Source organism: Anopheles bellator, chromosome 1 (genome assembly GCF_943735745.2).
Source record: "Anopheles bellator chromosome 1, idAnoBellAS_SP24_06.2, whole genome shotgun sequence".
Lineage (NCBI taxonomy): Eukaryota > Metazoa > Arthropoda > Insecta > Diptera > Culicidae > Anopheles > Anopheles bellator.
Window position 1 is genome coordinate 17,527,675 of NC_071285.1, and position 21,378 is coordinate 17,549,052.

Consider the following 21,378-nt stretch of genomic DNA (forward strand, 5'->3'; position numbering starts at 1 on the left):
GACAGAATGTAGATATAAAATAAGGCAACGGATTGACTGGCCATAAAGTTGGCGAATCGATAGCTGCCCTCGCTCTCTCCGCCCGTCTCTCGATAGATTCGGATCAAAACACGCGAAACTGAGCCGCCTTTGGAGCCGTTCCACGGGCTGGTTATCTGCCGGGTCCATCAGAGCTTAGCTTCGGATTCGGCGAATTTATCGGCTAAAGGTTGCTTATGAGTCATCCCGTTTGGCCTCTCTCCCAACAGGAGCGGCTTACTAGTCATGGAGGCATAGGACTGTCGAGCGGAAGTCCTGCTTACACAACGCACGCCGGCGGGCACACGGGGCGCAACGGACCAGCGAGTGGCCACGGCGCCAGTCACGGCGGTTCACACGGGCCCGGCCCAACGATGCATCACCAGACGCTGCAGTCGGACTTCCAGCCGCCCTACTTCCCGCCACCGTTCCACCACTCCACCCAAAGTCCACCGCAGCAGCAGGTAGGTCAGCCAGCGCCGGGAGCGGGGCGCCCGAACTAACTAACGCCGGATTTGGTCCCCTGCCCCCCTCCCCCACAGAACCACGGCCTGGATTATCTGAGCACGGATCCGTACGGGCAGCCGCTCTCCTCGCTGCACCACGCACCCCTGCACCACTACAACCAGCTGGCGGGGCTCAGACCGTCCCAGGAGCAGCTAGGACTCCACCGATCTCACCGCGAATCCGAGCTCCAGCAGCATGTGGTAAGTGGCGCGCGAGAAAATTCCAACTCACCACGGACCACGGCGGGATACCGTCCCCCCGCCGCGCACCCACGGCCCCCCCCCACCAAACCCAAAAATCAGCTCCCGTTATCGCAACCGGAGGCCACTTTCGATCGGTGAGCCAGCGCCCGTCGTAAAGTCGCGCGTTCTGTTTCCGTGGCTCCATTTGGCGTGCCAACGGCCGCCTTTCGGGGGGTGCCCGGAACCGGTCACCCGCCCGATCGGCACTCAATCAAAAGTCTTCCACCGTGCCCACCGCGCCCACCATCACCCAAAAAATGTGGTCCAAGCAATAAAACAAATCAACGTTGATTTCCTTCCTTCACCGTCGATCGATGATCGTTTCGCGGCCAAACCCTTCTCGCGTCTCCAGCGCCAGCGCGATGCGCCTTCCCACCCCGTCCCCCCGACAGACCACGACACGAACCACGGGGACGGTCCCGGAGACGGAGATAAATGAGAAATGGGAACGAAATCGACCAAATGAGATCACACATTTTTGTTAATTAATTTTTATAAACTGCGCCCCGGCCGAACTTTAACATCCGGCGCGTTAGAGGGGCCACCCGGGGGCCGGGGAGGGGGACGGCTCCTGGGCCTGCTCCGGGGTCGCTAGTGTCCATCACTCCAAATTGAGTCATTTGCACCGTGGCACCCCACCCGGGGCGACTGTCTGCGGGTCAGACCGGCCGCCGCTGACACCTCTTCAGGCGACCCGCGGTGCTTTCTTCGCTCCTTCGCTCCTGGCTACTAACATCATTATTTTGGTTTCCACCGAGCACCGATTCTTCGAGCCGGCGTACTGTCGCTTTCTCCGGGCGAGAGGAGCTGGCCGGGAGGTCACTCTACATTATTGAAAGTCATGTTGGGCTTGTTAGGGTCGAATTAATTTCCCGGGGACCCAAAACGGGACCGCTCGAGACAACGGCTCACGACGTGGCCAGTAACCTTGAGGAACCGTTCCCCAATCGTCCAGCGAAGGCACTGTGTGCGTTTATGTGTCTGTGTATGATGGCCAAGCATTCCAAGAGTCCGCCCGCCAAGAAACGCAAATAAACTTCTTGCAAAACTATTTCGGTGCTACTTTGGGGCCTTCCGCCACCGACAAAACCCGACTTCGGCGAAGATTGTCTGCGTGTCCCCGGGTCACGACGCTTTTGTGGCCGCTCTTCCAAGCCATGCTCCGAGGACGCTCCGGGACGCGAGCCCCGCCCGACGAGCCTTCCGACGGGAACCTTACCCGTTCCGCCAAATTTTAAAGGATAAATAGCTAACCCTCTTCTACGCCGTGCAGTGTGTCCCCGCACCCCACATCCGGCTGAGCAAATAACTTCTTAACTTTCACCCTTCCCGTGCCAAAGTTTGCCCAAAAGAACACGCTCGCGCTGCCGCGGGAAGGGCCCCGCAAGCGGAGCGGTCGGAAGAATGTCAACAATTTGGTATCATAAACGATGGAATATTTATCATCATCATCATGCCCATTCATACACGACGATGTAACTGGCGGCCACTGCGTCCGTGGCGTCCTTCGCCGTCGATCGATTACCGAGCGCTGCGCTGCGGCTCCTTGTGGGCGGTGGAGCAATTTAATAAAGTCGATTAACGCGCCCGCGCGCAAGGTGGCTTCGGTTGCGTAGGGAATATGTTTTATGCGAAGCGATTTTTTTCTTTTGTCGACTACTTCTCGGTACCGCGGCGCCGCTCGCACAGTTCCAGCCAATCTGGCCGGAAGGAATTTCCATAAATACTCGATTGACTCGCGGGATCGATATCTCGGGGCACGGTGCTTGAATGGCAGGGTTCGCGGAAACCCGGGGCGGTAAGGGGGCGCTCAAGATAACGGCCGGAGACGCGGGCAAAACCGAAAGAGTGCAGAAAATTCTTGCATAGTTCTCCAACTACTTTTCTGCAGCCAGCGAGTCGGGAGCGCCAAGAACTGCCGGCACATTTTCTTACGGGAAGGATCTGAGCGCTTGTGATGTTTCCCCTTTTTTTTCTGATCTGAGATTTTGGCCTTCGGTCGATAAGATTCATAGAAAAACAAAATTTTATTTCGAGAACCTAACAGGTTGGTTAGTATGAAACCAGATTTTTTCGTAGAAAATGTACGTTGTTTGTATTAGAATGAAAAACTGTACTTTATTAAATTTGACATCTTTCTGTGAATTTTTGGAGGACACGTCAAAATAGCTGTTCCTCTTGTGACGCAGATCTCAAACTTCATGCCATTTAGCCACATTTTCGTAAGAATTGAAGCGCTGTTCTGTAAGGCTGTAAGTCTGGTGAGTTAGCGGACTGTAAAAGTAATTCCGTACGAATCAATCGTTGTCGTTATCGATGTTCCAATATGTAACGGAACAGCAAAATCACTTTGTGATGCCTTTTTAGGTATTATGGCCTTTTTTCATCTAGAACTTCTAAACGATGTTGATAGTTTTCCTGGACTTACCCGAGATCTTTTACGTTTAAAATTCTCAAAATGAATCCATTTTTCATCGTCAGTTGCATGCAGAACCCTTTGCTTTCAATTGAAGAGAGATGGTTTCTTGAGTCACATCAAACTAATCCGTGAGTTTTCGGTTCGGTGTCCTTTTTCAAGAACATGTTCATCGTAGCACAAGCACTCGATGCGATTTTGCAGCAGATTTCTTCGAACAGTGACAGAAAACCGATGATATCTGCATTTCGTACTATTTAGACATAAATGCCGACATCTTCAAAGCCCTAAACACAAGTTACAGACCCAAACGGGATCCATTTTTTCTCAATTTACTCCCAAAAATACAATATTTCTTATTTTTATCTTTCCCTAAACGGAACAATTTATGTGTTGGGAGGCAAATTATACACCTTTTCACCAATCTTCACTACAAACTAATCTGCCATCGTTGAGACAGAAGACTGCTGCAAATAAAAACAGTATAATTCGGTTGACAAACAACGCCTACAAAAGGGTCATCAGGAATCGGCTTCCCCTGTGCAAACTCCCGATAAGCGATCTAAATCCCTCGTTCGGGCTAATTACTTATCACGCGCTAACATCTCTCGGTTTCTTTCTCTCCCATTGCAGACGCAACTGTCGCACGGTTTCCCGTACTCCGACCGGCGCAGCGACTACAGCGGGTCGATCGGTTCCGGTGCCGGTGCAACGCGGCTCGGTGCCCACGAACACGACCCACTGGCCCTGCACCAGGCCCTCCAGAGTGCCGTCGACGATGGTCAAAACCCGGTGATAGACGAAAACGCTGGCTTCATGAGCGATCTGCCGCTGCTCAAAAGTAAGTGCGATCGAACGAAAGACTCCAGCGCCACGGCAAGCGGCGAACCCCGGGTGGCGGCGGTCCCGAGCTGTAGCCAATAATTAGCCAGCCAGCCAGCCAGCCCGTTAATAACTCCATTGAGCACCCGTCGACGAGGAGCCCGTCGAACACAATCACCCTCCCGGGTCCCGGGTGTTGCGTTGCAGATGGGCCGTCCGGGATGCAAACAAAAACACGCCGCTCCCGAATCTGACACCTTCCGACCGATGCCGCTCCTAGGACCTCTCTCGATCCCGGCCGATCGCAGTGGGAAGCGGTGGGCAAACCGGGACACACCGGCCCGCTACAGTACACCTCTAATTCGCTCAGTGTGGAGCCTCATATTACAGCCTGACCCGACAGCGAGCCCGTTGACGGGCGTTGCGCTCCTGCTGCACCCCTGCCGGGCGCTAGGCGTCCATTGCGCCGACGGTTTTCGAGGTGGCGAACATGAACGTGACATGTTTTTGCGCCTCGCCAGCCATAATGGCGCACACAATGCCCAAGTATCCTCGTATCGATAATGCCCGCATCGAATGACGGCCAAAGCCGCCGTCGGTGTGGACCCCTGTCCGGGGTTTCTCTTTTTTCCCCGAAACCCGGCCTCCGAGAGCCGAGTACCGGGCCGTACACAATTTGGCACAAAGCCCTTTACGAGCGAACCGGGAGCGGTATGATGTCTACATTAACGACCCGAACTTGAACCGCGCGCGCCGCGCAGGACTACTTACGGCACGTTGAGGCCGGGTAATTAATGTTCGATTTGTGGGTTTCATTCGGCCACTCCTAAGTGTGGTGCGTGAGCGTGTTAATAGCCTGCGCCCTGCCGTTAGTGGTTAGCGAGGCCCTTTCCAATTTCTCCACTCTGATCCGCTGACCGTTGGTCCCCGAGCGCGTGTTCGGGACACCCATCGCCCGATCTTATCGGTCCCGATCTATGTCTCGACCGCACCGCCCCGCAGGAGCCATCAGTCGAACCCTGGCTGGCTGGCCCGGAGGAAGTGTCCACATATCGCGATCGAGCTCGATGACACCCGGTTGACAATATTAGTATGCTAATGAGCCCCCCTCACACTTGCCTCTGCCCGGGGGAGGATTTCGGTTTCCTCTTTCCGTGTTCCCACAGGCACGGGCCGGATCAAAAACCGGGACACTCGGAGCTGAGATTCCGGCGCGATACACCCATTCTAAACCGGAGCCATATATAATGCCACGCCAATGTGTCCACCGCCGGCCACCGGGACCGGGACCGGGACCGGGTCCGGGCTGCTGGCATGTTCCCTGTCAACCCTGTGTGCGCTCCAGTTAGGTCCGTACGGCAGCAACACTGAACTGACCGGACCTTCAATCGGTGCTGCCCAAGTTGGGACCTCGGGTGCATCTTGGGACACTCTTCCTTCCCAGTGCGAAGCCCGAAGTGATAATAGGACACTGGCCACCAGTGAGGAAAACCAGCGGGGCGGTAGGACACGCGGTTTCCGGGCCGGAACGCGCGTGAACGCGATCCGTTCAAACGCTACCAATATTTATGGCTGCGTTTATGGCGTTGTACTTATTAGCATTTTGCTGCTGGACGGGGATGCAGCGCGGCTGCAGACGGGGCTGCTGTGGAATCTGAAATCCCTATTTCCGGTAGCACGGAATGTCACGCGCTGCCCTACGGCCTACGGTGGCGATACTGCTACCGGGCACCGAATTCGGTATTCCGTGGAATGTTAAGCGGTTGCGGCAGCGGCCGGCGGGTATCTCTTTCTCCTTTTAAAGCGCTACACCGTCGGGGCCCAGTCAATTGTTTCGGCGACTAGCGGTGAAAGACGGAAGATAGCTCGGCGAATTCTAACGGCCTTTTTGGGGGTCGCCCGGGCTAATGGTGGTTTTTGCACCGGGCCTCTAATGCGCCTCGCAGGAGACCCTCTCGATTCCTGGTGCCTAGTTAACGCACTGACGCACAACTGAAGTCAACTGATTGCCCGAGCCCGAATTAACGCAATCGCCCGCGCCCGTCCCTTCGGCAGATCCCATTCGGAAGCCCGCCGATAGCGAAATATGTTTTCTCGGAACGCATCAAACGAAGAATCTCTTTGCATCTCGGCTCGCCTCCTATCGGCTTCCCGAATCTTCGAAACGGTTCGAAGGCCTGCCGCGGCAGGCCGGCAAGTAAGAGGTGAAGAATGGAATCGCGTGTATCAAACCACAGGCCGAAAGGCTAGCCTCGGCTAAGGTGTTCCGTGCACAACGACGGAATGGACACAACGAACGACAGGGCAGAAAAAAAACCGGCCAAACACTAGGAATAAAACACACAACGAAACCGAAACATAAACATTCGTTGTCGACGTCCGGCAGGCCGGCCGGCCAGTCGGTTGGTCGTACCGCAATAATCTCACCAAAGCGTTTAAATTAAAAGGCGTACGATAAGATCTTGCCCGTTTTTAGGCCTTTCATCTAGAATTGGCTAATCGCGGCGCGCCCGGTGGCTCGGGTCGGGAAGCCTGGTTTTATGTTGTGACCCTCCCTTTTTTCTCTCCCTCTCTGGCACTCGGTGGCCGGTGGGTGAGTCAACTAAATCCGTACCACCGAAAGGGAGGGAAAGGGATCAAATCAACCAACCAACAAAAAAAACGAGATATCTGCGGCGCGGCGAAAGACATGGCGGCTCCCTGGTACGCCCGGGCCGGACAATTGAACCCATTTGCGAAGCGCGCCAAAAAGGCTCACGGTGAGACTCCATTTCTGGGCACACAAAACGCACCCCGCGGGCCTGTCCTGGTGACCGACCGACGACGGCTTTCCGCTCCGGTCAAGTTCGCGGCGCGCGAAACTTTGTGCCCATTTCATTTATCATCGTTGGGCGCGCGAAAATCCTGTTACAAATCCGCTACGTTGACATTAAAGCGACCGACACTCAACATTTTCTATGGTTGCTATGATGTCGAATAAATTTGTACGATTTTTGGTACTTCAACAACTCACCCGACAGCAAGCAGGATGTTTTCATACGTCGGAGCGTGCTCCTAAATGCTCGTCCTCGTGGTACACTGTGACCCAAAAAGGCTCGCGTACCTTTATCCTTCGCCACATTCCCGGCTCGCCATCCTCGAACGGCGCATACCACAGGCATCGCAGCGCATTCGGGTTTAAAACCAAAGCACCAGTATAGCGGGTTCAATGTCACATCCCGGGGATGAATTCCCCTTGCCAAACACACCACAAACAGGAGCGGGAAAAATAACCTCCGGCATTCTTCCTCGGCAGATTTCCCCATCACCGACATCAAGAAGGACAGCAGCCAAATCAACATCGGGTCACCGAGCGACGTGTTCTGTTCCGTTCCCGGGCGACTCAGTCTCCTGTCGAGCACCTCGAAATACAAAGTGACGGTGGCGGAAGTGCAGCGCCGGCTGTCGCCGCCCGAGTGTCTCAACGCGTCGCTCCTCGGTGGTGTCTTGAGACGGTAAGTAATTCCTGTCGAATTCGATTCCCTCGGTTCCGTTTTTTTTGTATCCTTCCTTCCAAACGTGATTAATTGACTGCCGTCGGCGTCACGGTCACCGGTGAAGTTATAATTAATCCACCATTAACGATATCACGGTTTCCGATTCACGCGCGCGGCACAGGGCGAAGAGTAAAAACGGCGGTCGGCTGCTGAGGGAAAAGTTGGAAAAGATCGGCCTCAACCTGCCGGCCGGGCGGCGTAAGGCGGCGAACGTAACGCTACTGACGTCGCTGGTCGAGGGCGAAGCGATCCATCTGGCCCGCGACTTTGGGTACGTGTGCGAAACCGAGTTCCCGGCGCGCCAGGTTGCCGAATATCTGTCCCGCCAGTACTCGGAACCGCAGGAGTCGTACCGGAGGAAGGAGCTGCTGCTCAACACCAAGCAGGTGAGCGCCGTTTTGTGTCCCTTGGTGGAAAACCCGGTGGAAGAGACCCGCGTACAACATTTGGGTTCCCCTTTGTCCCCGCAGGTCACCAAGGAACTGATGGACTTGCTGAACCAAGACCGATCACCGCTCTGCAATACCAGACCGCAGCACATCCTGGACCCCTCGATACAGCGACATCTGACGCACTTTTCGCTGATCTCGCACGGGTTCGGATCGCCGGCCATCGTTGCGGCCCTAACCGCAATCCAGGTGAGTGGAGCAGCGCAGATCCCCCCCGCCGTCACAACCCTCTAACCCACGTTCTTCGCACCCGTCCGCAGAACTATCTGAACGAGTCCATCAAGCACCTGGACAAGATGTACCCTGGCAACGGTGGCAGCATGGTCACGTCGTCGCTAGACAAGAACAAAATGGACAGCGACAAGAAATGACAGTTATAAAATTATCTGTTCACTAAAATTGACCGATTTTAGTGGAGCCAGCGGCGACGGCCCAGCCGATGAACATAAGATATCTGCAACACCTCTGACGAACCAGCACTGCACCGAAACAAACTCACCCAACATTTAAGCGATATAAGCGACCACGCCAGCGGCAAGTTGGCACCACACAAAAGTAAAAGCTGAGAACGAGAGAGAGAGAGTTGATGAATGAAACAATCAATTTCCTTCGTTGTAAAGTATTAACAATGGTGTAACAATGGCACACTGCTCGTTTCTTTTCGCGTCGCGTTAAGCTAGGAAGGATAAAACAAATGTGATGTAAGCAAACAAAAAAATAAGCGTTAAAAACAACGGTTACAGTGTGAGATTTCAAAATGGCGAGCTACTCATATGCAGGCGCACAGGAATCGGCGAAGCGAATGCTTCGGGCTTCGGTGGTAAGGTGGCCCACACCTTCCAGCCTAGATAACATTAATTGCTAGTTCATAGGGCATCGGGTGCGATCCACCGATTCGAGTTTAGCGTTTAGTTGTTTTGTTTTCACCCCGTCACTGGACCCGGTCTCTCCGTAGCTCCGTACCCGTTAAGCCCGTAGCGTTAGTATCCAAGAACGATCAAGTATTATTTAGTGTCGTCGGGCGTCGTTGATAGTGCTTTCTTTCTTGTGATAAAGGTATTATTTAAATGTGTATCTAGACGAACCGAGAGAAGCTAGCGAAATGTTTTCCGCTCCGTTCACCGCAGCCATTGGGCATGTTTCATTTTCACCTCATTTCGGACCGCAGATTACAGTTTTGGAGCCACGTGTTTTGATATTATTTATTTTAGACTTACTTCGGAACGCCACCAAGATGATGCAGTGCTACAAAGTTACAAACGTGGATGTGCCAAAATTTATACAAAGTTCTCTACAACCACCACACAGCCACCCAGAACGTCTAATGCGCCATACTAGCCGATGCAAATTCGAGTGCCAAAATTGTTCTTCCGCAGCCATGCTACCGAAACGAAAAGAAGAGTCCCGTTTTCTGTCTCCATTGCCAACGGTCCAGGCTGCTACCAGCAACATCGTGAAGTGCCATCGGCGCGGTCCTGATCGTTTGGATGTGCTGATCAGCCTCAGTTTTGCCATAAGCACTTTCCCATCGACGACCCGGGTAACTTGCCAACCAAACAAATGGTGTAAGGTCTTAAGAGAGAGAGAGAGAGCAAAAATGCGCCAAACCGTCTATGTAAATTTGAACCACAAGAGGGAACCTCATCAGCGAATGTAACATTTCGAAAAAGCACTTCCACCACACTAATAATACCATCGCCCCCGGCGCCCCGGCGAACCGGGAGGATCTGTACAAAAATGCGAACACTACCACGGAAAGGCTCTAGCTTAATACCCCCTCGGGCAGCGCGCCCGAGTAGCACACAGAACAAAACCAATTACTAGTAAAATAGCGCACCCGTTCCCGAAGGATGGAGGGTAGCTTTGAGTAAACGTATATAAAAGATTGTAAGATTAGTGCAAAAGGTACGGATGAGGATTCGCAGAAATAAATTTGAATCATTTATTTCAAATTTGACATCATTCCATTTTACGGCATATATATAACGAGATCTGAAAGCATTACAAAATATATATAAAGCATATATGGGCGAAGTGAAGGGGATAAGTCCGCAGAGCTGAGCGATCGGAGGGGAGAGCGTTGAAACGCTGGAGGGTCCTGTGCCCAGGGCCGGCCGCGCCCGTTTCGAATTCGTTTTTCGAAATCATTTTTGAACCCATAACTCCCAAAGCCAAACCACGGGCCAATCCGCACTCAAAATGTCCACAGTGCACCAAATCCCTCGTGAACGGAATCCGTGTAATAAACTTCGTGACGTGAATGTCGAAGCACCGAACACTTAAATAAACACACACCCCATGACTTGGAGACACGTTAACCGTTTTTGAGTGTAATCCGCGCGTCGTGCGAAACAAATGTAAAAATACTGACGAACGCAGAACGCACGAACAGAACGAGATGCATTCTACACGGAGCTACGAGAAAAATAAAACTGTTTATGAAGTACATTTCTGAACTATTGAAAATTTAAATTAAATAAAATATATATTTTAAACTCAGCCGCACTTTGCTCCCCAATTACTCAACCGACCGGTGGAACCGATGGGACCGATCCTGCGATCCTTTGATCAGACGATCTCAGCTTTGTGGCAACTCGAAAGTCAGCTCGGTTGAGTCAGTTACGGAAATAATTTCTTGCACGGTTTGAATCCACAAAGCGAACCCAACGAATCGGCTTAACGAAACGAGCGGGCTGTCAAAGTGACACTTCCAACGGTGACGTTTTCTTTCTTTTTCGCCCCGAACTGTCACTTCCGACCCGCACGCTGGTGTGCGTGTTTCGCGAAAAGTACATATTTTAAGTACATATTGCGGCGCTTCGCAACATCCGAACTCGATCGAGGATCCGACAAGAAGAACCATTCCGCCGCCGTTCACCGGTTTCCAGTGTTTAGTTCTCAGCGAGCCAGGGATTCTGCAGTCCCCCCGCCGTGCGTGCCATCATGATGCGGTCCAACATTCGGTATTTGGTCAACGTTGCGGTCAAGGTGAGTGGGCTGGTGGTGGCGCGCTCCGTGCCGCTCTGCGCTGTTCCGAACCGCATAGAAAAAGGGAACCGATTATGCAATCCCCATCAAACTTCGTAATCGCCTGCGTGCACACACGCAGTGGCCAGTGGCGGGTTGGGGATCCCTTTGGGCCATGGACAGTGTTCCGGCACCCATCGTGGGGGCCTACCGTGAACATGATGCATGCGATAAAAATCCGCACGTCTTGATGGCTTAACCAGCTCTCGACCTCTTTTACCACAGGGCAACGCCAGCCTGCGGAACCACGGAGCGGTTCTGGGTCGCTGCTACTCGACGACGCACGATGCCGATCTGGTCGTGATCGGTTCCGGCCCCGGCGGATATGTGGCCTCCATCAAAGCAGCCCAGCTGGGAATGAAGGTAAGCCTTGTTCGCGCCCGTGTGACCACTGGAACGTAAGATTGGACCGCGGGCGATTAGACACCGACAACAACACGACTGATAAGAGAGGCGGATGATGATCCAGAAGTGATAATTGGGGGCCGCGGTTCGGACGAACTGATTTATTTGTGTTCACGAAGCGCGTCAAACGAACTCAAGGTCACCGCACGTTGCACCGGACAAGATGGACAAATTTGAAGTGAAAGTGAAGTTGCTGCGATTGGAGATACACAATGCGCAAAAGGAGGCCTAGCGCTGGACATTGGAACCGTCGAACATTCTCGGTTGAGATGAAGGCAAACATAATTCCATTAGTTTCGCGGCGTCAAATACATTGTTGCGTCGCGGGAGACGCGCTGACCATGTGTCCGGTGTTATTAATAAACACACCGCGCCTGAGTCAGCGTCAGCTGAGTGCGCGGTCAGTCCAGCCTGTCGTGGTACAATGTTGCCCCCCTGCGTACCCGTGACGCACGCACGATCTGTGTGCGGCGGGAGAATCGCAATTTACGTAACGCGCTTCGCCAATGTTTTTTAACGACTCTTCTCTCCTTATTTTTTGGCAAACAAAATGTGCACTTTGGCCGGCAGACCGTGTGTATCGAGAAGAATGACACCCTCGGCGGAACGTGCCTGAACGTGGGTTGCATCCCTTCGAAGGCACTCCTGAACAACTCGCACTACTACCACATGGCCCACTCGGGCGACCTGGCCAGCCGCGGCATTCTGGTCGACAATGTGCGGCTCGATTTGAGTGTGCTGATGGACCAGAAATCGAAGGCGGTCAAATCGCTGACCGGTGGTATCGCGCAGCTGTTCAAGAAGAACAAAATCACACACATCAACGGATTCGGCTCGATCACCGGCCCCAACACGGTGGTGGCGAAGAAGGCGGACGGTAGTGAGGAAACGGTCAACACGAAGAACATTCTTATCGCGACCGGCTCCGAAGTGACCCCGTTCCCGGGTATCGAGGTTGACGAGGAAACGATCGTGTCGTCAACCGGAGCCCTGAAGCTCAAAGAAGTGCCCCGTCGGCTCGGTCTAATCGGTGCCGGTGTGATCGGTCTCGAGCTGGGCTCGGTTTGGGGCCGACTCGGCGCCGAGGTGACGGCCATCGAGTTCCTCAGCACGATCGGCGGTGTTGGCATCGATCAGGAGGTTTCGAAAAACTTCCAGAAGATCCTCACCAAGCAGGGCATGAAGTTTATGCTCGGCACCAAGGTAATGAGTGCGGCCAAGACCGGCAGCGGGGTATCGGTTACGGTCGAGAACGTTAAGGATGGTTCGCAGCAGAATCTGGAGTTCGATGTGTTGCTCGTTTGCGTCGGACGTCGCCCGTACACGGAGTCGCTCGGACTGGAGAACGTTGGCATCGTGAAGGACGACCGAGGCCGCGTGCCGGTCAACAGCCAGTTCCAGACGATCGTGCCGAGTGTTTACGCCATCGGTGATTGCATTCACGGCCCGATGCTGGCCCATAAAGCGGAGGATGAGGGCATCGTGTGCGTTGAGGGTATGCTCGGGGGACACGTGCACATCGATTACAACTGTGTGCCGAGCGTGGTGTACACGCACCCGGAGGTTGCCTGGGTGGGCAAGAACGAGGAAGAGCTGAAGGCCGAAGGTGTCGCATACAACGTCGGCAAGTTCCCGTTCGCGGCGAATTCGCGTGCCAAAACGAACAACGACACCGATGGTTTCGTGAAGGTTCTGGCTGACAAGCAGACGGACCGCGTTCTCGGCGTGCACATCATTGGACCGGTAAGTTCCGCCGACCTGCCTCAACCAAGCAGCTGTCTCTGAACGCGCTCTTCTGTTCATTGCAGGCCGCCGGTGAACTAATCAACGAGTCTGTGCTGGCGATGGAATACGGTGCATCGGCTGAAGATGTGGCCCGTGTTTGCCATGCTCACCCAACCTGCGCCGAGGCCCTGCGAGAGGCGCATACGGCGGCCAGCTTCGGCAAACCGATCAACTTTTAATTTGTAAAAAATCAATATCATAAAGCCCCCTCTGCCAGCGGCCACTCAGAAGCAAATGTGTAAAAAGAGCACATACAAAACCAATCCCATGGAAAGTTCCAGTCAAAGATGAGAGGTGAAATACTGCCGGTTCTGAGACGGCAGGCTAACGGGAACCAGTAAGTTTTCTACGGACGACCGAGAACCGTAAGATGGTGCAAATCGTACTTTAAGTAGTTGCGCCACGAAACCAAAAGCAAACCCTACTTTTGAAAAACGTCGATAGTTTTTCCCCACCGTACGCGATCCCGGGCACTACGGGACGCGGAAGGCGGTTCGAATCTGGATTATTGGATAGAGATTTCTACTGGGAAAAAAGAGAACGCAAAAAAGCAAATAAAGCGAAACAGGAAAGCAACATTATTTATTAGTCATATTTCCGGCTTCGTTCTTTATTGATCCGATGACACTATGAGTCGCCTAACTCGTTTTTTCTAATTTCTGCGCTCAAGAGAATATTGGAGATCCGGAGATACCGACAAACGATTCAACCGATTGGCCCATCAGGTAAATCCGAATTCGGTTTTGCTGTTCGATATTGAAAGACGCACGGCCACCAAGAACACCAGCGGACCGGCCAAGTCACTTTCCATGAACCAATAATCTGGCGTGTCCTGAAAACTTCGAGCGTGGAACGGGTTGAGTACGTCGAGTGATTTTTCTAGGATTTTCGTCGGGGATAAATTTTCAGCTTGTCCAAGCTTCCCAGAAGAATCGATTCGATTGTTTTTCCATTAGTCAACGAGGCGCAGAAATTTTCTCAACTTTTGCACAACTGAAACTGAATGATTTCGCATTTAAAATCGAACAATCTCGCCGCCGCCGACGATGCGCAAAAGGTTACCGAATCAAAGTCATCGCCTACAGTTTGCCGTGTTTGAGTTCGTTTTGCCGGCAACCATCGGCCGCTTCTAACCGCATCGACCGAGCATGGGCATTCGTAGCCTGCTGCGGTAGCCACTGAACCTGCAACTATAAACCGTGCGTATAGCCCGCCGCCACGACAGACAGCGCAGCAACAAACGTCAGAGAAATTCTCGATTCTCGTGCTCGTGAAGAAGAATCCCCTTCGTGAGCGAATTCACGAACGTGTTTTTATTTCGCCTCGAAAGCCAGAATAAAGTGAAGTGAAACCCACATTTTGCCCCCGTTTGGCCAGAGTCTGTCGGAGGTTTTGCCGGTTTTCCATCTCTGGCTCGCTACGGGAAGCATAGCCGGAACTTCCTGAAAAGATAACACGCGAGTGTGTGTCCTCGAAACTTGACGGTGGGACGTTTTCGTTCGCGCGAGAGAAGAGCAGCAACCAACTAGGACCCCCGTGTTCCGTCGCCACGGTGCGCATTTCGGCGTCATTTTGGGCGAAGGTAACACAAGCGGATTGTGCAATTGTGCAGTGCGTGCCCGTGGGCAGTGAACGATTTCCGGACGTAGCGCCGCACCTTACACGACGACGAGGACACCGTCGCCGTGGAAATCTTCTTCCGCTTCCCAGCGCACAGGCCTGCTTTTCTTTGCCTTCTCATCATCTGCAAGAGCTGAAAATTGCTGTGTGCGGTTTTTTGCATAAAATTCCATTCTGCCTGTGATAGAGAGGAGAGGAGAGGAGAGGGTCAATACACTTTTCACCCCGGCAGTGATTTGGCGTGAGGCCGTGTACGCGCGTGTGTGTTGGCCAAGGCTTCCAAATCTCTTTCCTCGCGAAAAGGTTCGACATTGCCCTCGGCGACCGAAAACACAGCAGTCCGTGACGTACGTTTGTTTGTGCAGTGCGAAAATCCTTCGAAGACAGCGAGTGAGCCGAAAATTATCCGCGAAGAGGAGTGCGCTTGTGTGTGCTTGCAACGCATCAGCTATGGAGCCACAAAGCGGCGGCTGGCATCCGCAGGACGACGGATCCTACGAGCAGATGCGGGCCCCGAAAGGTTAGTCAAACGCTTCGGCGTGTCCTTTTTGTGTCCCTAGCGGTGTGTGCGTGCGTGCGTGTGTGTATCTCTCGGCACTTTGTTCGATCGTTCCTTTGGCCTTTTCACAGGTGAACACGCGCTGCGCCGAAGAAAAACACGTAGAACAGGAAGAATGCTTGAAGCAGAAAGAAAAATGGTAGACATGAAAATGGACACTCGCGCTCTGGATGCGAACCGACGGCTCTGTAAAAAAGGGCTGCAATCCTTTCGGGGCTGTAAAATGTAAAGTTGAAGCGCTGAACGGCACGGCAAAGTAGAATGTTGGCGCGTGTTGATAATTTTGCGACCATCAAGGCCAATTACTCTTCCACCAAACACATTTTTTTTTTTCGTACGTGCGTTAGCCAAATTGTTACAGATTGCAGAAACGTCCAACCACTAGGCCAGACAGATTGATAACGGAACAATCAAGGCAGTGATGTGTGCTGTGAAAATTAACCAAAACGAACTAAATGCAATGGCCATGGTCGAATTATCTGTAGCTCTCTGTCCCCTCTAGTCGGTTTGGTCGCTGGCCGGTAGTTGGCCACACTTTACATAGCCCCCACCCCCTCACCGGAGGTATGGATCGATTCATATAATTTGGAGAAAGTCCTGCGCAACTCTACAACGAAGCATGCGAAATTTGCATAGCTCACTTGATCATTCTTTTTCCATCTTCAACGCTTGCTGCGAACGGTTCTTCTTTCGATTCACGTTGGTAGATTCATCGTTCTCGCTCCGCGAGCGGATGATCGCTAATGCGTATGATCATCGGAGCATTTATTTGGGTACGAGTTTGTGAATTGCATCATTGTTTGTTTCTAGAATGATGTATGCTGAGTGTTCTGCCTAAGAAGTAAATCACGGGCGATGATTCACATGCATACTGTGCTGAAGCGGCGCTCGGCCAACCTGCCAGATGAGCCAAAAAAGGGGCCCAAGACCACCGCCCCGTCGACCGTTTGGCATTTGAAAATTGCAGTTCAATTTCTTTTTTGCCACTTCCTCTATTTTCGAACACGCAGACAGGCAGTGGCGGAAACACGGCGCAGCGGTGCCGCGCGATCTTGTTGTGGTTGTGTGGTGGTGTGGTTGCTGCGCGCAATCCTTTCGAAAACGCGTTCTTCGGTCGGTCGCGGTGTGACTGCGGTCATTGCCATGCCCCGATGCGCACTTTATGTGTGCCCCATGATTCGGCCAGTTCACGATCGTCCATTGTTTGTGTTTAGCATAAGCCCGTTGAGGCATAGTTTTACTACAGCACCGAATAGTAATTGAAAGATAACAATACCACGCAGAGTAACGAAAGAACGTTCTAAAAAACAACAGACGTATACGGGAACACACGTTAGAACGCACTCACACTAACACAAGGGAATAGGAAAGGTTTGGGACGCGGGTGCTGCGTCACGTCTAGCGCAAGGTAGTTCCGCGCTTGGCGCGTGTCACGCTTTCACTTAATTTCCTGCTCCCCCATGAAAGGAAGCCACACGTTTCAATCCCAAACTCACTCACAGCTGACCTTTTTCCATTGCAGCCGCAACCGTAGCCGCAACCGCAGCCTTCAGTCTGTCCGTGGCCGCACAGCCGTTTGTGCCAAGAGGGAAGCAAACGGTGCACAACCAGCCCCAACAGCAGCAACCGCAACCCCCATTCAGCACCTACGCAGCGCCGATGCAATCGCGGGCATCGCAACTGAATCAGCGGATGGAACAGGCCGCCTCCGGTGGCTCGGTAGTGGAACCCGTTGGTGGTGGCGGTGATTTTTCGGTCTATCCCGGAGGCGGTGGTTCCAACCACATGGGCAACTATCACGGAATGATGATGAACGGCAATGACGCGGTGAAGCAGTCGTCGGCACTGGTCAATCGGTTGAACCATCTAACCGTGCGAGATCGACCGGATCCGAAGCAGGAAGTAAGTGTCACGATCGCAGCCATTTGGGTCCTCGGGATCCACAGCGAGGGGGGATAGTGTTAAGAAAGCTAGCGATCCTCCGGAAGTGTTTTACCAGCGCTCGATCTGATCAGTCGAATCGAAGGACCTCGGTCCCGTCTGCGCCAAGGAATTGTGTTGTGTGCTGTGTCGCTGGATGGTTTCTTCATCACTTGTTTCTTTATCTATAGTTCTGTCTCTTTTTCTATCTTCTTTCCTCCCTCATATTGATATTGTTCACTCAAAATCAATCCCCTTTTTTCTTCGCTGCGCTGCTGCTGGTTTTCTATGCTTCGCACACACATGAACACACGAATTGCGCCTGACTTTTTGTTTGTAACATACGCACAACACGAACCAATAACCTCGGGATGCGCTCGCTCCTGTTGCACACACCCTCCGTGACCCCTAATGCACTTCCTCCGGTACACAACAACTCCTTCGAATGCACCGAACTTTGTTGTTGCACGTTGTGTAAATAGTTCCATAATTCTACGCAGTTTAATCACCATCAGCACCACCACCAGCAGCCACCGATGCACCACCAGCAGCATCATTTGCAGCATCAGCAGCCGCAGCAACGTCTTCAGCAGTATCAGCAGCAGCAGCTCCACCACCCCCATCACCACCACCATCAGCAGCAGCAGCAGCAGAACCACCACGGCCATTCGCAACTTCCGCAGCAGCTGCAGCAGCAGCAAGTCGCGTACGGCGTTCCGTACGGTGTCGGCCACTCGAACGCCATCAACAACCAACTGAACCATCCGATCCTTGGTGCCAATCTGGGAATGGGTGGTGAAAACCGTAAGCACAACGGCCCGGCAGGAGGACAGCAACACCGCTCCCGGCAGCAACAGCATCATCATCACCAGCAGGGCCACCAGCAGCATCACCACCATCCTCACCATCATCAGTCGATAGGTGGTGGTGGCGGTGGTGGCGGCGGCGGCGGCAATGGTATGATGGCCGGTGGCGGCATGGGTGGTAACGCCGGGATGGGAGAGTTCATCGATGACGTGCAGGTAGGAACACCGGGACCACGCCAAAGCTCATCCACAAGCGGTCATCCACTCTCCGTCACACATTTAGCTGTTGTGTTTGGTTGTCATCTCCTTTGTACTAGAACCAATAGCTGCCGGCTACGATCACGTGGCGATGGCGTGTGATCGTTGCCTCCTATGCGCTTTTATTGTATTGGGTTGGGTTTGTTCTCTGTATGTTTTGGTTTGAGCTTTTATTCTTTTTTTCCCCACTTTAACCCAAACTCTTTCTTTTTTATCGTTTCTTCCTGTGTTTAACAAACGTCTTTGCCTCTTGTGTTCCGCCTGTTGCAATCGTTTCCCATTGCGAGTTGTGATCCTGAGTTTGTTCTCCCGCTTTCGGTGTCGTGCATACTCTCATGCTTTCTGTCATCTTTCACACACCCAAAACGCAGACTTCCTGCCTTCTTGTGGACGGCCTTGTCACAGATGCGTGTTGTACGAGGTCGAACCGTGACCGTTTGATTTGGCCGGTAACTGTAACTGGGTCTTCTTTCGCTTCGCCCCTCTCTAGACTTCAGACGAGCAGGCGTACGTCCTGGACTATCTGACCGAGGTCATTGCCGAGCTGTACGACAATCCCGGCATGTTTGAGGACTTGAAGCAGAAGGTTCCGAAAATGTTTGCCGACTACCGTGAGGATCGCTACGTGCTGAGTAACGCCGTGGAGATGATTTTCGAGCAGGTGAGCTATTGTTGAGACGGGGATCCTGCACGCCGGGGGGATGTTAATCGCCAATCACATCGCCGCCCAACAGTCTATCAAGGAGTCGAACTTCCGCTACATGGGTGCCCGCTTGTGTCAACTGCTGGACAGTTTGGACGACAGCCCCAACAGTATACTGCGTATGATGTTCCAGCTCAAGATGGAGGACCAGCAGAACGAGCTGATGCAGCTGAAACACGATCAGGCCAAGGTTCGCGGCACCACGCTCTTCCTTGCCGAGCTGTACATGCAACTGCGGAATCCGCACGTGAGTATCTACGACGCGATCTGGCCCGTTTGGCACTGCCTTCGAAACAAGCCTACATTTCCCGCCCCGCTCGCTCTCTTCTCAGCATAACTTGACGAACGACGTCGCCGGGCGCATCATTGCCGCAATCGAAATTCTGCTCCAGAAGGGAGGCCCCGAAAACGTCAAGTGTGTTTGCCAATGTCTAAAGGTATGCGGCCTCTCCTCCCGGTGGTGTTTTGTGCTTCCCCTCATCTTCCGCTATTATGCTTCTAGCTCTGCGGTTTCGAGCTGGAACAAGACTGCCGTGAAGATGTGCTCAACATACTGGAAAAGTTGCGCGGCATGGAAAAGAAGGTCATGTCATCGGTCGTTCCGCTCATCCACTCGGTAATGAAACTGCAGCAACAATCCTGGGGACGCAGCGAAGAATTAGGTATAGTTTCTCGCGGAGGTCGCAAATGGGTGATGTGGGCAACACTCACTAACAAGCGGCTTTTCCTTTCCACAACAAAACAGTTCCCGTTGCTCCGGTGCCTACCATGCCGGATCCGATGGCGCCCGGTGTGGGGCTCCCGTTGGGCTTGGAGTTCCACGATAGCCCGGTGTTCTACGGTCCCGATGGGAAGGTGCTGTCGGAGGAGGAAAACTCGTTCCTGGAGACCAATCTCGCCAGCAAGCGATATGCCGCCCTCAATGGTTACGAGTAAGTTGCGATCACCGTGCCTTCGATCACCGATCAATGCGAGGCCCTCTTTTTAACCCTTCGTCCTTTCCGCAGCGACGACGATGATGCGTACGACGTGGTGGACGATCAGGATCCGGAGGTGCAGCTAGCCTTTGAGAATTTTGTCGCCGAAAGCAACAATCGGCAGCAGCACCATTAGTAGTTTGGTGCGCCCTCGGTGTCCGTCCTTCCACCGAACCCCCGGAGAACGCGGTACGGTCTCTGCTCTGCCCTCCCGACGAAGACGACGGAACACTTTCACTGCAGCGGAGATCCAGGGAGACAGAGCGAGGGTGGTGCATGTTGGCAGAAAGCGGCGGCGAGACGAAAAAACAAACGCCAGGAAAAAGTAAAACAAAACAAAAAAAACGGTAGCAAACAACAAACTATATCCAACGTAAAAAAAACTCAACACTTATACATTCAACTTCTCGATAGAATAGAGTGAAAAAAAAAGTTTAGAAAATCGTGAATTATGAAGCAGTAACAAGCAGATAAAAAAACAAAACCATGCAAAAAAAAACCAGTAAACAAGGGCGCACGTTTAGCGATAGAGACACCGAGCGAGAGTGTTTGTGTGCGCGTCTGTGTGTCGAAATTGCAAATAAGTCAAATGGCCAGCGGTCTAACGGAGCTGCGAAACGGAATGCATTTTTAATTTGTTTCTCGAAAAAGCTGTTTTCTACGAATTGTTTTGAATTTAATTGTTTTTTTAATATTTTGTTTTTGGATATTTTTTTCTTTTGAACAGTGTATAGAGTGCATTGTTAGAGGAAGTAGAGTGCGCTGTAGATGCGGCGTACATTTGAACTGATTATATGTGAACGAAATAAAGAGAAAATGTAAAAATGTTTCGTTTTCTTTCTCAACGTTGTGAAACATAAAAGGATACTTAACTCCAAGCAAATGAGCAATAAAGAAAGGGAGAGAAAAGAGAAGAAGTAGAAGATACAGATGCCCTGATGCCATGTTCGCTACTGTGAGGTTAGCGCGTTGTCCGGATAGGTGATATTCATTGGAAATGAATATTAACTATCGGGAAGAAGTTTTTCATTGATGAATCATTTTGCTTATTAAAGCCAGATCTCATACGCAAACGCGCCTTGCTTGTTACTTTTCGGATTTTAGAGCATACTTTCCGCTGACTCGAGCGTCAAACACCACGTAAAACGAACGATGTAATAATGCAATTTCGATGCTGTCCGAGTTTTTTCTTTTTTTGTGCCTCCATTTTTCTTAGGGGTTGCTTTTAGATGCACAAAGAGTGTTCTATGGAATAAGGAAAACAAAACAAAAATAAATGAAGTCTTAAAAAGTAACCGAAGCCCTCCTTTCTATTATTCGCTTTCGCG

At 52.3% G+C, this 21,378-nt stretch overlaps 3 protein-coding genes across 5 annotated transcripts in view; all 3 read left to right on the forward strand.

The window, feature by feature from the left end:
- Positions 1 to 8,361, forward strand: part of LOC131214955 (transcription factor AP-2-epsilon) — a 37,062-nt gene extending 28,701 nt beyond the window's left edge. Inside the window, exons 3-9 of the mRNA XM_058209307.1 lie at positions 249 to 482; positions 561 to 725; positions 3,817 to 4,024; positions 7,301 to 7,499; positions 7,663 to 7,927; positions 8,012 to 8,179; positions 8,251 to 8,361. Of these exons, the coding sequence (XP_058065290.1) occupies positions 249 to 482; positions 561 to 725; positions 3,817 to 4,024; positions 7,301 to 7,499; positions 7,663 to 7,927; positions 8,012 to 8,179; positions 8,251 to 8,361 (1,350 nt within the window). The remainder of the gene's footprint in view (positions 1 to 248; positions 483 to 560; positions 726 to 3,816; positions 4,025 to 7,300; positions 7,500 to 7,662; positions 7,928 to 8,011; positions 8,180 to 8,250) is intronic.
- Positions 8,362 to 10,782: 2,421 nt separating this feature from the next.
- Positions 10,783 to 13,801, forward strand: LOC131216615 (dihydrolipoyl dehydrogenase, mitochondrial). The gene is made up of 4 exons (XM_058211151.1): positions 10,783 to 10,978; positions 11,243 to 11,380; positions 11,993 to 13,165; positions 13,231 to 13,801. Exons 1-4 carry the CDS (start codon positions 10,934 to 10,936, stop codon positions 13,384 to 13,386), a joined length of 1,512 nt encoding a protein of 503 aa, XP_058067134.1. The 5' UTR covers positions 10,783 to 10,933; the 3' UTR covers positions 13,387 to 13,801.
- A 709-nt stretch (positions 13,802 to 14,510) lies between these two features.
- Positions 14,511 to 20,494, forward strand: LOC131206656 (uncharacterized). 3 transcript variants are annotated; one of them, XM_058199318.1, is made up of 9 exons: positions 14,511 to 15,347; positions 16,909 to 17,288; positions 17,807 to 18,328; positions 18,861 to 19,031; positions 19,105 to 19,320; positions 19,406 to 19,510; positions 19,576 to 19,735; positions 19,819 to 20,005; positions 20,081 to 20,494. In XM_058199318.1, exons 1-9 carry the CDS (start codon positions 15,278 to 15,280, stop codon positions 20,184 to 20,186), a joined length of 1,917 nt encoding a protein of 638 aa, XP_058055301.1. In that variant the 5' UTR covers positions 14,511 to 15,277; the 3' UTR covers positions 20,187 to 20,494. The 3 variants fall into 3 exon arrangements, with proteins under 3 accessions (XP_058055301.1, XP_058055310.1, XP_058055318.1); XM_058199327.1 differs by having other exon boundaries at positions 17,822 to 18,328; XM_058199335.1 differs by having other exon boundaries at positions 17,834 to 18,328.
- Positions 20,495 to 21,378: the final 884 nt, after the last annotated feature.

Excerpts from the sequence above, each read along its gene's own strand:
- LOC131216615 (XM_058211151.1), top strand. The coding sequence starts at position 10,934 with ATGATGCGGTCCAACATTCGGTATTTGGTCAACGTTGCGGTCAAG. Across the intron at positions 10,979-11,242 it reads TGGTCAACGTTGCGGTCAAG|GGCAACGCCAGCCTGCGGAA; the intron begins GTGAGTGGGCTG and ends CTTTTACCACAG. Across the intron at positions 11,381-11,992 it reads CAGCCCAGCTGGGAATGAAG|ACCGTGTGTATCGAGAAGAA; the intron begins GTAAGCCTTGTT and ends TTTGGCCGGCAG.
- LOC131206656 (XM_058199318.1), top strand. The coding sequence starts at position 15,278 with ATGGAGCCACAAAGCGGCGGCTGGCATCCGCAGGACGACGGATCCTAC. Across the intron at positions 15,348-16,908 it reads GCAGATGCGGGCCCCGAAAG|CCGCAACCGTAGCCGCAACC; the intron begins GTTAGTCAAACG and ends TTTCCATTGCAG. Across the intron at positions 19,032-19,104 it reads TGGAGATGATTTTCGAGCAG|TCTATCAAGGAGTCGAACTT; the intron begins GTGAGCTATTGT and ends GCCGCCCAACAG.